The sequence below is a fragment of the Garra rufa genome, chromosome 3, assembly GCF_049309525.1.
Source record: "Garra rufa chromosome 3, GarRuf1.0, whole genome shotgun sequence".
Lineage (NCBI taxonomy): Eukaryota > Metazoa > Chordata > Actinopteri > Cypriniformes > Cyprinidae > Garra > Garra rufa.
The window spans coordinates 23,486,688-23,499,419 of record NC_133363.1 but is presented as its reverse complement, the minus strand read 5'-3'; the positions used below and the strand labels follow the sequence as shown (position 1 = coordinate 23,499,419).

Below are 12,732 nucleotides of genomic sequence, written 5' to 3'. Positions count from 1 at the left end.
ACAAGGTTTTGAATAAACAATTCTAATAATCCTTAAAACCGTGTTTTTGTTTTGCGTTAATCTACATGTGGTGTCTTTTTGCACTAAATTCTATATTTGCATCTGTGTCATTACTCTTGCAACCTTACATCCCCACTCCGACGGCGGTCGTTCAATTCCCTGTGCTGCACAGACCTGAACATCCGCGAAGTGAATCATTAGTGCTTGAAGACTGTCAATCATGGAGGTTTAGGTGGGGGCAAGGAAGGAAACTGTGATTAGCTTTGGGGGGTGCAGGAAGGGTGGCTGTCTGCTCCCATCAGGAGTTGTGTGTGAAGAGGAGACTCATCATGACAGCTGGGAACAGCCTCACACCTGGCTTTGATCCAAGCCCAGATCAAACCTGCTCCCCTTCCCACGGGCATTAAGCAATGGATGTGCTTAACACCTTTTCTGGATGTTAAACACACATGCACATACACCTAAACTTGAAAATATAGAGGGACAGCAGGGATGTAGAAAAATTGGGGCTGTTAAAAATAATGTTAATTGGGAAAAGAAATTGGGTGGTTGTGGTAAATTGTGGTGATAGAAAAAAATTGTGATTAATTATGTTTTTTTTTTTTTTATTTAATCTACTGACTAATGAAAATATATAAGCAGAGTACAAAATTAAGACTCCATTTTTTTAAACACACCAATTAAATGAAGTGCTAATCTCAGGAAGTGAAATAAAATTTTATAGTTGTTTTATTTTGATGATTTTTTTTAAATGAGGTTTCTAGTTTTTGTAACCCTGTTTACAACATTTGGGATGTCTAAACACAGTTATTTAATTGTGTAATTTTCCAGCAATAAACAAGAGATTGACCTATATTTTATTCACTTAAAACTAGTTATTTTCACATGTTAGGTTGTTTTTTTTTAGATACTTTATCAAATATTTTTAAGAGATCCTACAGCAATATGAAAAAACAAACAAACAAAACAACTGTGGAACACCAAAATGTACTGTGTTGGTGGAATTGTGCAAATAACAAGTGAACAGAAAGTAAAATATGCATGTTTAAGTAGGCAAGAGTACAATTAGGTGCATTTATAACACAAATGTTTTTATAATGCGGTGAAACCCTCTCTGAGACAAAGAACCAAAGACATTTTATTTTATATTTATATTTATATTTATAGGCTTCTCATAAACAGATGGAAACACACACACACACACACACACACACACACACACACACACACACACACACACACACACACATGTTGGGTTTACATGTTTTATGGGGACATTCCATAGGCGTAATGGTTTTTATACTGTACAAACCGTACTTTCTATCGCCCTACACCTACCCTACACCTAAACCTAGCCCTCACAGGAGATTGTGCATACTTTTACTTCATCAAAAAAACTCATTGTGCATGATTTATAAGCCTGTTTCCTCATGGGGACCTGAGAAATGTCCCCACAAGGTCAAAATCTACTGGTATTCCTATCCTTGTGGGGACATTTGGTCCCCACAACGTGATGAATACCAGGTGCACACACACACACACACACACACACACACACACACACACACACACACACACACACACACACACACAGAGCTTACATCAGATGTTTAGCTGTTGTGGTTTGGGGGAAAGTGTGGTTGGCCAATATGTCTTTGTGAATTGGTGAGGTAACCCCATCGAATGAATGCCAATATTTTCCCAATTTCTCTTTTTAATGATACTTCAAAGTCCCGTTGGGCTGGAAAACTCAGGGTTAGCCAACGAGATGAGGATCAAAACATGAAGCATTTTACATTTTTTAAAGATAAGTCCAAACTGGTTAAGCAGTCAGAAGCCTCAAAAGTTCAACCTCAAAAGGCTTTTCATGTTGCGTGTCCTGCAGAATGTGGGAGTTTATGTATAAATGTGTGGATGTGTGTGCCCTGTTTGTGTACAGGCAGAGCAGAGGTTATGGGAATAAGCCTGTGTGAGTTTGCGTGCATGTGTTTGGTTATCTCCATGAGCTAGCATGGGTGTCTAAAGGACTTCTGCACATACTTTCCCCTCATATTTCACTTTACAATCAGTTCACTTCCCGAGATGCACAGAGCAAGCTATAATCTCAAAGAAGCAGCATTAAACAGGCCTTATGACTCTCTATTGCCTTCAACATTTGCTCCTGAAATAGGATTTCAAATGTCAAGGAGGCAGTAAATAGTACGAAAGTCGAACTTTCAGTTAGCCTAGAATTCAATGCATGTTGAGACAGGGCTCCATACCTCTATTGATTAATGCCATTTTCATGAGCATTTTAAACAATGCCTGACGTACTGACAGATGCTGACGTCCCCTTAAAACCAAAAGCCTTGTTTGTTTTTTGCTAAACTGTTGCCATTCTAGAGACCATAAAACTCTTGAGGTGTTGGAAGATAAAAGTCCAGACTCCCAAAAGGACTCAAGATGAATGAGTGTGAAACAATTCCAATACTAATGTCCAGTTTGGCAAACACTGCCACTAGTAACTCACCACAAAGAAAAAATATAAATATCACCTCTAAAGAAATGCATGTTTCTTTTATAAATAGATGTTTTTCTGCATTTGAAATCCCTTAAGACTAAAATGTACATTTACATTTTTATTACTCTCTTAATACTGCTCTTAAAAGCCTAGCTCATCATCACTATCAATCAGAGAGAATTGTGCAGTCGCCCACACTACCAGTCAAACGTTTTTGGACAGTAAGATTTTTCATGTTTTTTAAACAAGTGCTCACCAAGCCTGCATTTATTTGATCCAACCCACATGGAAAGAACCTATATGAGGATATATGCGCATATATGAAACCTATATGCAGTATATATGCACATATATGATAATATATATATGCGTATATATGCCACATATAGGCAAAATTGAGGTGCATATATGTGCATATATGTGTGCATATATGTACACATATATGTACGCATATATGTGCATATATGTACGCATATATGTACGCATATATGTACACATATATAAAATTGGCCGTTTTCCTATATTATATGTACATATATGCACATATATGTGCATATATGTACATACAATATAGGAAAACAGCCAATTTTATATATGTCATATATATTAAAAACCTATATCAAAACCTATATTAAAACATATATGTTTATATAGGTTCTTTCCGTGTGGGAAAGTACAGCAAAAACATTAAAATTTGGAACAATTTTACCCCGGCTCAAATTTTTGACTTTGCTAATGTTTTTTTTTTTTTTTTTTTTCTGAAGAAAGATAGACATGTATAGTGATGAAAGCCAAAATATTAAATGTCATGGATGAATATTTACTGAGTAATCCACTATTTTGTAGCGGAAGGTCAAAATGGCATTTTTCACCTGAGATTCAGAATAAAGTTACAGGGGTGTAAAAATGACTTTAGAAAGATGTCAGCATCATTATCTTATTTTTACACAGAGATTGGTAGTTCTATTAGAAAAAATCTGTTGATTTTAGCAACCTTTGTTGCATTATGTGTCAATAGTGACCATTCAAAAATAGGAAAACAGCACTTTTCACGTTTTTTTCTCCAAAGTTTGCATGTCAGTAACTCAGAACTAATAAAAATATTTGAATGCCCTTTTATATATTGTGTAGGATCTCAGCGCGAATCAGACAATTCAGGAGATTCGATTAGAAGTTAAAACACTTCTACAGACTCAAATTCCACAAGAGGCCCCGTCATAAATCTGACGCTTGATAGCCTGGCGCCAGCCAGCCCGAAGCAACCATTTAAACTAGAAGCTTAAAACTAGGAACTTGCAACATTGAAACAAAAGGACCCTTGTTGATTGTCAAATTTGGGGCAAATAACCAAGATTAATGGTCAAAGAAATGCACATCATGAACATCACATGAGTAAAGTCATTAGAGTTTGGTTGGTGGACTCCCCCCGGAGGACAAAAGACTGAGATCCCTTCCCTAAACTTTTGACCTCCCAGTTTAGAGAACAGACCCTCACATTCCCAGAAAACTGCCCATTGATATATATATATATATATATATATATATATATATATATATATATATATATATATATATATGCACCCAAAATTATGCTAAAAAGGACTCATGAGCAACTCATCATTTCTATGCATAATTTCCTATCATTTATGTAACCCACACATTTGTCTATTATGTTTTAATCACTCATTGTGTATGTCCCTTTTGATAACTATTGAATAGTTTAATGGTTTATATTGGTGTTTGATATGCATGGTCTTGAAATGGCATTCTTGAAATGTTTCTATAATTCAATTCTTTGTAAAATGTATTTTAGTCTTGCTATCGAAATCATGTCCAAATTTAACTTTGCCAAGAGCGGGAAAGTTGGGACCCGTGGGACTGATAAGATAACATTGTGATTTATGGTTGGGAGGAGAAACTAACCGTACCTCGACTTAGGACATTGTTCTAATTGGTCAAGACACCATTTGGGATGTGTCCAAAAGCTGAGTTTAAATACCCAGGACACCATCAAATCTCTCTCTTACTCTTCTCTTACGCGCTTACTCCATACCCTTGCTCTCTACGGCTGCATGCCAGCATGCCAGCCTGCTCCTCTAAAGGAAACATGAGGAGAACATTACACTTCTGTCTTTTACTTTAATTCTTTTATTTCTTTCCGTTGAGAGTTTCGTGTTCTAGTTAAGTTTTGTGCAAGCCGCGACCGACCCAAATGTCTTCACTGACCTGAACTGTAACAGCGCACAACTCGCATCCTCAAGCCAACGCCCAAGACTTCACGACCAACGACCACCGAACTCCCATCCAATCAGCAACCCCGGGAAACCCCTTTTGGAATGACGCACGAAAGGAATCCCCTCGATACAAAGGCAACGCAAGTACAACCTCCAGATTCTCACTGAACTGGTGCATTTTATATAAAGTTTAATAACCTCTTTGAGAGACTCAATACGAGGGTTAATTAAGTGATTGAGGGTTGTTCAGGTCTAAGCAATTGCACATATTGCTATAAACTTGGAACTTCATATTTTCATTCCTTTAAACTCATTCTTTCCTCACTTTCTCTTTCTGCAACCTGTGTGAATGCGTGTGTTTATGTTAGATTAGTTTGTATGTGTTAGGTTTATCCAATAAAATCATATTTTTATTAGAAAAGATAAGTATCTTGTGTTTTGTGCTTACAAGTTAATGTCTTAAACTGCCGATTTTGCTACTGTGCTAATATATAGTGTTTTCACTATATTCTGGATAGTAATATCCATTGCAGAGTTTCTGTTACACGGCTTGTTTAATGAATCGCGGGTCGACTCTGAACAGCCGTAAAACAGCGATTCTGTTCAAATTCCCTACTGAATCATATTCGATTCCCTTTGAGCTAAATTAAATGTAATTAATACCTTACAATTGGGTCTTAACAAACTTTCATTTTTGGCATCTTTATTTTTTATGCCCTATAAGATTTGGTTCCAGAGATATTGGAATTTCAATATGGCTCTATGAGGAAATTGTTAAAAATTACATTTTCAGTGGTCAAAAACCAAATGTGGGTCAGTTTGCAAAATATTATACTTCTTTTCTTTCACTATACTGTTTAAAATATTGATGATGATGATAATAATAATAATGAAAAATATTACTTAAACAGTAAATCATCATATTAGAATTATTTATGAAAGATCATGAGTAATGATGCTGAAAATGTAGCTTTGATGACAGGAATAAATTACATTTTAAATATATATAAAATAGAAAGCAGTTATATTTAATAGTAAAAATATTTCACAATATTACTGCTTTTGCTCAAATAAATGCAGGGTTGCTGAGACTTCTTAAAAAAAAAAAAAAACATTAAAAATCTTACTGTCCAAAAACGTTTGACTAGCAGTGTACATGACCTTTTTTTTATAATTGCTGAACACATGAAACATAAATAATAAGGGTGTTATTTATCCATAATCACAATTATTTTACCACAATGAGCACTCCTAGATAAATCAATAATTGCAGTAATACAATTGATGCCATTATCCATACAAATACATTACCATTGTGATACATTACTGCTGGATAGTAGTATAGCTTTTTATCATTATGGTAAAAACTTCCAAATGGGCATGGTAACAGTCATATTTACGGTAAAGCTGTTATATAAACAAAACGTTTCTTTAAAGACTGTCATTTTAATTCCAATTTACTTGGGAACAATATACTCTGGAGGGTAAATCGCCACATTATTTAGTTTAAAGACTAAACAGAAATATGGGACAAATATCTAATTGCACAGACCACAGTAGATTATCTGATAAAACTATGAAAATGCAATAAAAGTAACTAAGATTGTGTTTTAATGCCACACATAATCTAGCTTCAATTAGGGATTTTCAGAGATTATAGAAGAAGAGGCTGTGGTTACAAGACATTTGCAAAGTTTGAAGTCACAATGAGCAGTAATGAAAACTGCTTGCTGTTGTTCCATGCCTGCCATAAATTCAGCTGCAGTGCTGAAATCAAAGAAAAAATCTCTTTATAGGCTTACGAGTTTGCTATTGGCTTACATTTTATATTCTGTCTCGCCATCTCCCAGAAGGCCCTTTCCTCCAATTTAATAGTCTTAAAACTGCAAAATCCTCAGCTATAGTCCATTTCATTTCAGTTCAGTCTTGTTTTCATTAAAACGCTGGCTGTCATAATGTCACCAAAGTCAATATGCCCATGAGTTTTACTGCCACAACATGGCACACAATCAGCACAGTTCCTGATTCCAGGCCCAGACCATCAAACTGCTTTAATGTCTTTGATTGAAATAAGCAGTGGACACACACTCTCAACAGTGTTGTATACAGAGTTCCATTCATTAGGAGTCAAATTAGTTTAAAAGCCTTTAAAATGATCTCAATTGCAAGTAACATTTACAGCGGCATTGCATGCACGCTATATATAACTCCATTTGCATTCCTAAAGGGCTAAATAATAGTTTTACAGTAGGTAAGGTGAAGCTTTAGGCTGTAGTTCTGCATTAGAGCTGCCACCGTCATAAAACTGAATCTGCATATTGTTTCTTGTTGACTGTGCATAAGTATCAAACAGTAACAGAACTTCTGTGCCTTTACAGTATCAAGGTGACTACAGATAAACATATTAAACATACAGAGAAGCCAAGACCAATCACAATGCAATACGTAAATAAGTGCAAGACGTCATCATAATTGACCCTTCGCAAAAACCTGTCCTCCTTAGTTACTGTTACTATGTTCGACAAACAGTGCCGCTCTCACACTACACATCATGTTCTCATGTGGTAAAAAATACATCACGGAGCAAAGAGGAAACTGACAATACTTCTGGTATGAAAAAAGGCCTTTAGCTTTTAAGAAGTTCAAACCACAAATACCATTTTGTGGCTCTTTAATGTGTGTGACAGGTCACTGTATTGCCTTATTAGATCAATAACACATGAACCGATCTTTACTTAAAACACGGAGAAAAAAAAAAAAAAAAAACATGAATGAATATCAAAATGCATTTTATTTCAACCATGGAAAGACATCAATACACACAATTTTTCAAGTTTAAGGCCACAGAAGTTAATCTACTATCCTGTCTGATTTATTCAATGGACAGAACGGCGGATTTGGCGTGACTAGTCAGATTGCCTGTAAATCAAGCTGTTTGCGAAGGGTCAATTCAGTTTTATGACACTATCACTGAATACAATAAATAAATATGAATCAAGGACATTTTTCAAACTTTAAAGGGAACCTATTATGCCCCTTTTTACAATATTGGTCTTGGATGTCCATAGAACGTGTCTGTGAAGTTTCAGCTCAAAATACCCCACGGATCATTTATTATAACATCTGGAAAATGACATTCTAAAAAAAGAGCTGTTTTGGTGTGTATCACTTTAAATGAAAATGAGCTGCAGGACTTTATGCCAATGCATCACAAACAAGCCTATTTTTGGGCCTAATGGTTAGAAAGTCAGACTTATAACCCAAAGGTCGTGGGTTCGAGTCTCAGGTCCGGCAGGGGAGAGTGAAAAACCAGCACTTGTCGTGGGGGGAGTGAATAACCAGCGCTCTCTCCACCGAACCCCCAACTGCTCCCTGGGCACCACAGCATTGGCTGCCCACTGCTCCGGGTGTGTGTTCATGGTGTGTTTGCAATTGGATGGGTGAAATGCAGAGCACAATTTCCCAGTATGGAACATCATATTTGGTCACATGGCATGTCCTTTCCTTAACAACATTACAGTGAGGAAAAAAAAAATTGATCCCCTGCTGATTTTGTAAGTTTTCCTACTGACAAAGAAATAATTATACTATAATTTTAATGGTAGGTTTATTTGAACAGTGAGAGACAAAATAACAACAACAACAACAACAAAAATCCAGAAAAATGCTTTTCGAAAAAAAAAAAAATATATAAATTGATTTGCATTTTAATGAGTGAAATAAGTATTTGACCCCTTCGTAAAACATGATATAGTACTTGGTTTAGCACTTGTCTTTTTGGCAATCACAGAGGTCAGACGTTTCTTGTAGTTGGTCACCAGGTTTGCACACATTTAAGGATGAATTTTGTCCCACTCTTCTTTGCAGATCCTCTCGAAGTCATTACGGTTTCGAGGCTGATGTTTGGCAACTCAAACCTTCAGCTCCCTCCACAGATTTTCTATGGGATTAAGGTCTGGAGACTGGCTACTCCACTTTTTTTGTTGCCTTAGCCGTGTTTAAACCCATTTTTAATGCCCTGGCTTGGGTTCTCACTCAAGATTTGACGGTACATGGCCCCGTTGATCGCCCCTTTAATGCAGTGCAGCTGTCCTGTCCTCTTAGCAGAAAAACACCCCCAAAGCATAATGTTTCCACCTCCATATTTGACAGTGGGGATGGTGTTCTTGGGGTCATAGGCAGCATTCTTCCTTCTCCAAACACGAGTTGAGTTGATGCCAAAGAGCTCGATTGTGGTCTCATTTGACCACACCACTTTCACCTAGTTCTCCTCTGAATCATTCAGATGTTCACTGGCAAACTTCAGACGGGCCTGTACATGTGCTTTCTTGAGTGTGTTACCAATTGTTTTCTTGGTGACTATGGTCCAAGCTGCCTTGAGATCATTGACAAGATCCTCATGTGTAGTTCTGGGCTGATTCCACACCGTTCTCATGATCATTGAAACTCAATAAGGTGAGATCTTGCATGAAGCCCCAGACAGAGGAAGATTGACAGTTATTTTGTGTTTCTTCCATTTGCGAACAATCGCGCAAACTGTTGTCAACCTTCGCACCAAGCTGCTCTTCCCTTTAAAAAAGTGCTCATAATCTCAGCTCTTTACCTGTATAAAAGACACCTAGGAGCCATAAATCTTGCTGACTGATAGGGGAACAAATACTTATTTCAATGTGAATCAATTTATAACTTTTTTGAAATGTGTTTTTCTGGATTTTTTGTTATTATTCTGTCTCTCACTGTTTAAATAAACCTACCATTAAAATTATAGTACAAATGTACAAATCAGCATGGGATATATATATATATATTTTATCTCACTATAACACAACAATTAAATATGTCACTTCACAAATGTCAGCAGAAGAGATCAACACTCTCCTTCAGCAAGAGTCAAGTGATTGTGGTCACATGTTGGTAACTTAAAGAATTCTAAACAATTCCAGTCTTGGCCAAGCACCGGTACCAGCTTTGGCACCAGCCCCAGTGGAAAACTGGTATGTGTCCTCAGTTGCTCAGGTTTTGGGAGAAAATAAAGGCTCTTATATTCAGTCTTACATCCAAACACAGAACACCTGGATTGCTTACGAGACATAGTTGACATTACAGCTGCTCAATTGCAGAGAAAATGAAGGACAACTCACTAAGGGCAGTAACTAAGGCAATGGAGCCCTGTCAGTCAGCAGCTGTGGGCGGGGCCTAAACAATGTGAGAATCAAAACCCCATAGCTAATAACACCTAATGAGGTTTTACAACAATTATTAAAAAAAAAAGTTTGCTACCACATGCTACAAAAGTCTGAAACCACACTGAAACCATATATGTGATGTTATATACCTGCTAATCTCAGAGAGGCTGAGTTGTAGATGGCATCGTCCCGTAGCTCTCTTACATTCACCTTCACACTAGAGATGGCATCTGGCCACACCCCATCTGACACTCGCACCTGAAAGTCATAACTCCCAGGAGGGGCGTTTTCCTTTATGATGAGAAACCCTGTCCGCTTGTTCAGGATAAGATAACTGCGGATAGAAAAAAAAATAACAGGAATAAAATGTTGATTATTTGATTGAATACCCTGCAAAAAACAATAGCCAATAAATAAACAATTAAAAAAAAGTGTACAGTCGTGGCCAAAAGTTTTGAGAATGACACAAATATTAGTTTTCACAAAGTTTGCTGCTCAACTGCTTTTAGATCTTTGTTTCAGTTGTTTCTGTGATGTACTGAAATACAATTACAAGCACTTCATATGTTTCAAAGGCTTTTATCGACAATTACATGACATTTATGCAAAGAGTCAGTAATTGCAGTGTTGGCCCTTCTTTTTCAGGACCTCTGCAATTCGACTGGACATGCTCTCAATCAACTTCTGGGCCAAATCCTGACTGATAGCAACCCATTCTTTCATAATCACTTCTTGGAGTTTGTCAGAATTTGTGGGTTTTTGTTTGTCCACCCGCCTCTTGAGGATTGACCACAAGTTCTCAATGGGATTAAGATCTGGGGAGTTTCCAGGCCGTGGACCCAAAATTTCAACGTTTTGGTCCCTGAGCCACTTAGTTATCACTTTTGCCTTATGGCACGGTGCTCCATCGTGCTGGAAAATGCATTGTTCTTCACCAAACTGTTGTTGGATTGTTGGAAGAAGTTGCTGTTGGAGGGTGTTTTGGTACCATTCTTTATTCATGGCTGTGTTTTTGGGCAAAATTGTGAGTGAGCCCACTCCCTTGGATGAGAAGCAACCCCACACATGAATGGTCTCAGGATGCTTTACTGTTGGCATGACACAGGACTGATGGTAGCGCTCACCTTTTCTTCTCCGGACAAGCCTTTTTCCAGATGCCCCAAACAATCGGAAAGAGGCTTCATCAGAGAATATGACTTTGCCCCAGTCCTCAGAAGTCCATTTACCATACTTTTTGCAGAAGATCAATCTGTACCTGATGTTTTTTTTTTTTTGGAGAGAAGTGGCTTCTTTGCTGCCCTTCTTGACACCAGGCCATCTTCCAAAAGTCTTGGTCTCACTGTGCGTGCAGATGCACTCACACCTGCCTGCTGCCATTCCTGAGCAAGCTCTGCACTGGTGGCACTCCGATCCCGCAGCTGAATCCTCTTTAGGAGGTGATCCTGGCGCTTGCTGGACTTTCTTGGACGCCCTGAAGCCTTCTTAACAATGCAGTGGAAAGTTTTTTTCAGGATTAAGTTATTTTCATGGCAAAGAAGGACTATGCAATTCATCTGATCACTCTTCATAACATTCTGGAGTATATGCAAATTGCTATTATAAAAACTTAAGCAGCAACTTTTCCAATTTCCAATATTTATGTAATTCTCAAAACTTTTGTCCACGACTGTACAATGAACAGATCAACAAACACAATTCAGTGTCATGTATTTGTGGCTAGAGTAAATGCATTTCAAGAAATGGTTAGAGCGAAAGATAAGAGATGATTTTGGGTTATGAGAAAGAAAAACCTGGGAATGAAGAATAGTGTGAATCCTTGGTTTTTGAGTGTTTCCTCTTTTAGCATATTGCAACAAATTGTGAACAGCAGATGAATGACGCTGAAATATAGATTTCACTGACCTTAAAATAAACCAGTCTGAACTCAACAACTCCTAAAATTGAAAAGTGCAATTAATAAATCAACTTCTGACCTCAGATTCACATAAATAAGCTTTCTGAATGTAAACATACACAGACAATCTATAGAAAGGCTGGAAGCAGACAAATTGTAGTTAAAAGTTAAACAAATTAAGCTTTAATGACTTCATTTTTGTTGGAGCAAAAATTGTGATCTATATTTTCTTTTTTCCTCAAAGACACAAGGGTTCTCACATTATGTTACATGTACTGAAGATTCTGAGAGAGCAGAACAGCTCAGGCGCCTATGTGCTCAAGACATCTCAAGGCTGGCCCTGTCAGGATCATCTTATCATTGTATACACCTCTCCAGTAAAGTGCACAACATCAATAGAGAGGAGCAAGAGAGGAAGAGAGATGCTGGGATGTGAGAAGAAAGGGTTAGACATTATTCTCAAAGATCCCTTGACCCCTTTAAATAACACAAAGGGTGCAGGAAAAATGTGTAAGGTGCTGGGAGATGTGTATAAACAAGTGAACAATGTGGAGAAGATGATGCAATGATGTGGACAGAAAGGAAAAGGATGTAGAAAGAAAGTGAAGTAGAGAAGGAGAAAAAAAAGAAGAAGGTCTCACTTAGGAACATGTCCCTCGAAGGCATACGTCTTGTTATCCCAGTCGTCTGGATCTGGTGAGTAAACCTTCCCCAGCACATTGGTTGGCATTCTCCCTGTCATTATAAAAAAATAAAACTCTGTGTCAACACATTGCATGTGCATCAGGTTTAGCATACAGCATGTATAAATGCATGCAATGTGTCTGTTGAAACACTGTGTATACACTGGCGTACAGTGCCTTGCGAAATTATTCATACCCCTTCATTTTTTTCACATTTTGTTATGTTGCTGCCTTA

At 37.4% G+C, this 12,732-nt stretch overlaps 1 protein-coding gene across 1 annotated transcript in view; it reads right to left on the bottom strand.

Moving 5' to 3' along the window:
- Positions 1-12,544, bottom strand: part of LOC141331528 (neural-cadherin-like) — a 104,814-nt gene extending 92,270 nt beyond the window's left edge. Inside the window, exons 1-2 of the mRNA XM_073836584.1 lie at positions 12,456-12,544; positions 10,070-10,254 (exon numbers count right to left, since the gene is read on the bottom strand). Of these exons, the coding sequence (XP_073692685.1) occupies positions 10,070-10,254; positions 12,456-12,544 (274 nt within the window). The remainder of the gene's footprint in view (positions 1-10,069; positions 10,255-12,455) is intronic.
- Positions 12,545-12,732: the final 188 nt, after the last annotated feature.